General features: G+C 62.1%; 1 protein-coding gene across 1 annotated transcript in view; it reads right to left on the bottom strand.

Annotated features, from left to right (window-relative positions):
• Nucleotides 1-2,871: 2,871 nt before the first annotated feature.
• Nucleotides 2,872-4,877, bottom strand: part of WNT6 (wingless-type MMTV integration site family, member 6) — a 13,168-nt gene continuing 11,162 nt past the window's right edge. The window contains exons 3-4 of the mRNA XM_009324848.1: nucleotides 3,860-4,161; nucleotides 2,872-3,570 (exon numbers count right to left, since the gene is read on the bottom strand). Of these exons, the coding sequence (XP_009323123.1) occupies nucleotides 3,109-3,570; nucleotides 3,860-4,161 (764 nt within the window). The 3' untranslated portion in view covers nucleotides 2,872-3,108. The remainder of the gene's footprint in view (nucleotides 3,571-3,859; nucleotides 4,162-4,877) is intronic.

Here is a 4,877-nt window from a genome sequence, read left to right as displayed (position 1 = left end):
CGCATCCCGGGTTGCCACGGCGACGGCAGGGATGCTGCCCCCCCCGGGCTGGGAGCTGCGGGCTCTTGAGGGGTTTCAGCGGGCTCCTAGGGCCCTGGAGAGCTGGGAAGCTTCTAGGAATCTGGGGAGGGGGCGCTCCCGGGGCACTGCTGGGGACCTGGGGCACTGCTAGGGGGATGAGGGACTCCTGGGGACTGCTGGGGTGCTTCTAGGAGTCCGGGATGGGGTCCTAGTGGATGGGGGGGTTTTGGGGAGCTCCTGGAGGTCTGAGGATCTGGGGGAACTGCTAGGGGGCTGGGGAACTGGGAAGGTTGCTAGGGGGCTCTGCTGGCTGTTCAGCCCTTTCCAGACCACTGGGCCAGGTCCAGACACTGCCTGGCTACCAGCATCACCTGCCTATGCCAGGGCCTCTCCTGGCTACCAAGGGAATGGATTTGGCTTCTGCCAGCTCAGGGCGAGCAGGGAGCAGTGGCAGGGATTTGGCAGCCCCCACAAGAGTTAACCCTCCTCCACAGTTGGACAGGGCACTTGGAGATATCCCGGAGGTGCAGAGGAGTCGCCGCACAAACTGGTCATGTGCCTCTCTCCAAGTGGGACCCCCCTGCCCCTGTGCTAGCTCCATTTTCCAGCTTCTTCCTCCTCCACAATTTTGGCTTTTGTGGTCTCCAGCCTTCAGGAGCTGTGATCTGGGGCAATGGCAGAGAGGACACAGGGCAGATCCCCTACTCACAAGAACTACATTACTTCCCCAGGGTTTATCCATGATCCAGACCTCCAGAGCCATGTCCATGCAGCCAGGAGCATGAAAACAGCTCATTGTGGGGAAACTGAGGCAGACTCCAGAGGAGCTTGCTGAAGGTCAGAGCTGGGACGGAGCTCTACCGGGCTCAACCCATGCACTCTGACATCTCACAGAGGGATCCAGAATCACCCAGTATAACTGGCCTCAGACTGGGATGGCTCCAGGGGAGAGCAGGGGTGACCCAAAGTTTCACAGGACCTGCCTGAACTGAACTCACCTGATGGGCAGCCCAGGGCTTGAGGTGTGCTCCAGTGTTCCTAATTCAAAGGGACCTGCTCATCCTACGAAATGGGTCCCCACATCTCCCAGCATACAGACCCTGCATCCCTGCAGCTCCCTTCCTGCAGGGCCCTCCTGCACCCACGCATGTCCTCCCTGTCCCAGACACACCTGTGCAAACACAGTTAAGACACGTGCAAGCAAACATGCTCACACACAGGCACACACGGGGACGGTGTCACCGGCACACACACGCTGACAATTTGCCGTGTATTCACAGACATGCATGAAGACACATGGGCCAACTTGTTTGCACACCCATGAGGGGCTCACATGCACGGTGATGGGTATGCACACAAGCTCACACACACATATGGTCATGAACACACGTAGACGTGTTACCTGTGCATGCACACACATGCACACTGAGCTGCTTGCATGCACAGGTACCTTCACCCGCACCCACCCAGCCCCGCTCACACCCACCCATGTGTTCCCACAGGCAGGCATGTGGGTGGGAGTTCCCGGGAGCCCCGTGTGCCTCCCCTCTCCCAGCGCCGCTGTGGGCAAGCCAGGAGGTAATTTCCAGCTGCAAAGCTGCAGCTGACAGGTATAGAGGCTCCCACCCCAGCGTTCGCTGGGCCAAGTTAATGGTTCACCAGCACCCTGCTTCCCGCTGGCTGCCTGGGGGCAGGTGAGGAGGGACCCGCTGGTGGGCATCACTGGCACTCCACTGCAGCTCCCCTTGCCTTGCAGTGTGCCCATGACTGGGAGCTCTGCTCCTGTCCTGCCTGGCAGTACCCAGCGCGCAGGGCATTGCCTGCCTCAGCTGAGAGCCCCAGTAGCCCTTTTGCAGAGGGGTGGACAGGCAAAGCCCTCATGCCCTGTGTTGTTACAGCATGGAGGGCAGGCACAGGAGCATGGACCTCTCTGCCCAGGCTCTGGCTCTGCTGACATCCCTCGGGGGCTCCTCTGCCCAGTGTGACATTGCCAGCCGAGCGGGTGCTGCGTACACACGTTCCCCTCTGCAGTTACCTAAACCCCCACGCTGGGTAAGGCTGGAGAAACCAGTTCTTGTGGGCTCCTTGCAGCATGGGAGGGACCCCCTCAGGGACCCCCGGAGCCTCTGGAGCAGAGGGATGGCAGCCTGCCCTGCTGGGCAGCCAGGCGGGCTGCTCCTTGCCCTGTGTTTGCCCAAGAGGGGCACAGGCTGATCAGGTTACCAAGACATGCCTGGCACCATGCCGGCCAGGTGAGGCTGCACGTGGCCCACAGCATGCCAAGCGAATGCCTTGCATGCCACCAAGCCAACAGTGTCAGCACTGCACAGGGCTTCTTCGTGCCAGGCCCTGCGGTGGGGACTGCAGCAACAGTGGCTGAACACGGAGTGAAAAGAATAGAGGATACCTTCAAGAATCTCAGAGCCCATCACCATGGTGTCAGGGCAGCTAGCCATACCTCCTGCATGAGGGGTGAGCGGAGGGACCGTGGACTGCAGGTCACCGCAAACATCCCAGGTCAGGTGGTGGCGGGACACAAACTGGCATCCCCAAGCGATGGTGGCCACGGATGATGGGAGGAGAGCACTCACCCAGCCCGGGGGCTGCAGAGCGGGGCAGGAGAGCGCTCGCCCTCATCCACACTCATCTCCTGGCTCTACAACCACAGAGAAAAGCAGAAAGTGGATAAAAAGTGAGCCGGGCTCTGCCAAAGGTCCCAGCACAAACAGGAGGCTGGAGGAAGTCCGGCTGATCGGGACTCACGGCCGGGTCAGGACAGCTCTCTGGCCAGTCCCTTCCCAGTACAGCAGTCAGCGCTTCCCAGCCCTCCCCAGGAAGCGCTGTGCCACACCGGCTTTAAATAGCTTTATTAGTGGAAGCTCTGTGCCCGCAGCCCCCACCATGGGGGCCGTGGAGCTGCCCTGCAGCCCCACGCTGTCCCCTGGGGAAGCCAGGACTCCCCGGGACACAGAACTGGGCTCACCCACGCCGTCCCTGCCACCAGCTCAGCCTGTCTCTGTCCCAGGGGGGCCATAACATGAGCCTGGGGGTGGCCCCCCAAATTGTCCTCGCCCAAAGCCCAGGCCATCAGACGCAGAGGCTGAGCTCCTGACGGACGGAGCACTTGCGGCACTGCACCACGCAGCACCAGTGGAAGCGGCAAAGGCAGTTCTCCTCCAGCACCACTGTCTCGTCCCGGTGCCCTCGCCCGCAGCACAGCAGGTCGCACCCGCTCGTGTCCATGGCTGTGCTGTTGCAGACGCGGCCTCGGGTGCCCAGCGAGCCCGTCTTACGGTTAGCAGAGCAGAAATCGGGTGAGTCGGCCGAGTAGATGAGGTCCTGCTTGTCGGGAGGCTTGATGTTGTCGCCCACGGGGATGAGGGTTTTCCCATCGTTGCCTCCCATCACCTTGAAAGCCCCGTTGAAGCGCTCGAGCAGGCGGTCCCCCACCTCGCGGAAATGGGGCATCTTCCTCCAGCAGGTCCGCAGGGTGCAGGAGCCCGACAGCCCGTGGCATTTGCACTCTGTCCTCATGTAGCTGCGCACCGCCTGGGGAAGAGATGGCAATGCTCAGCCCTTGGTCCCCCACCTCCCTGCCCAGCACCCCCAGCCAAACCCCTGCCTCTTGGTGCTGCCCTGGCCCGGTGGATGGTGCTGGGGGGGGCACAGGGGGTTTCCAAAGCACCTGTGAAGGGGGGCCCTGAAAGATGCTGGGTCCACATTTCACCCAAAGCTGGTGCAGGTACATGGCTCGGGGGAGATAAAGGTGGAGAGTTGAGCTGGGTAGGGGCACAGGGGGGTGATGCTTGCAGAGGGGCAGGGAGCACGGTGGCCTTACCAAGCGCCCAGCTTCGTTGTTGTGCAGGTCGATAAGAGCTCGGATGTCATTTTTGCCTTTCTTGCTCTTGGCATCCATGAACTGCTGGGATTTCTCGTAGCCGAACTGCACGTCGTCCCCGCAGCCCCCCCACTCCCAGGCTGTGCCCTCCATGCCCGGACCCACTGTGGGCGAGGGGGGAGCCCGGCTCCGCGTCAGCTCGCAGCCGCACTGCAGCAGCTCGCCCATGCTGCAGGCCTGCGTGATGGCGTGGCTCACCCCGGCCGCCGTGATGGCGTACACGAAGGCTGTCTCCCGGATATCTGCAGGGGAACAGCCAGGGCCAGGATGTGGGGTCAGCTCTGGCAAAGGCTCTGAAAGCAAAGCATCCCCCCGCCGACATCCCATGGGGCCTCGGACCTCCCTTTCTCCCCCTTTGTCTGTGCTCGGTGCTGTTCCCCAGGTGATGCACCCACCCTGGAGCCGGCTGCCTGGGGCAGGAGCTGTCTCTTGCAAGCAGACATGCAGAATCTGGGGGATAGCCAGGCCCTGCCAGCGTTCCTCCACCCCAGCTGTAGGGTCCGGTCCTAGGGGCAACCAATCTCCTGCCTCCCCTTGCAAGGATGGGTGCTGCCCCATAGGAAAGAGGGGAGCTTAGGGAGCAGGGGGAGTCCCGGGTGACGCGGTGGTACCCACAGCTTCCTCACACTACCCTGCAATGTTCCTCCAAGCAGTAAAAATCCCAGATACAGCTGCAAGCTGGCACCTGGAGAGGAGAGAAGTGCTGCAAGGGACACCACGGGTGCCACTCATCCCTCTGCAGGGTGGCAGCGATGAAGCTCTGCTGCCCGCTCTCCCCCCGTACCCGTTTTGCCATGGGGTGCTGCCTGCCCCCCTCCCTCCACCGGCACAGCCTCCACCCGGCAGGATTATTTATTATTAGTATTTGCTCCTGTCTCTCTCTGCTCCGGGACACGAATTCCAAGCATCTTTCCCCTGCCTGGACCTGCCGCTCGCAGCCGCAGCCAGCGGGGGCGTC

This window comes from Pygoscelis adeliae, unplaced genomic scaffold (assembly GCF_000699105.1).
Source record: "Pygoscelis adeliae isolate BGI_AS28 unplaced genomic scaffold, ASM69910v1 Scaffold346, whole genome shotgun sequence".
Taxonomy (NCBI): domain Eukaryota; kingdom Metazoa; phylum Chordata; class Aves; order Sphenisciformes; family Spheniscidae; genus Pygoscelis; species Pygoscelis adeliae.
The sequence above is the reverse complement of the archived record's forward strand: the minus strand, read 5'-3'. Positions and strand labels throughout refer to the sequence as shown.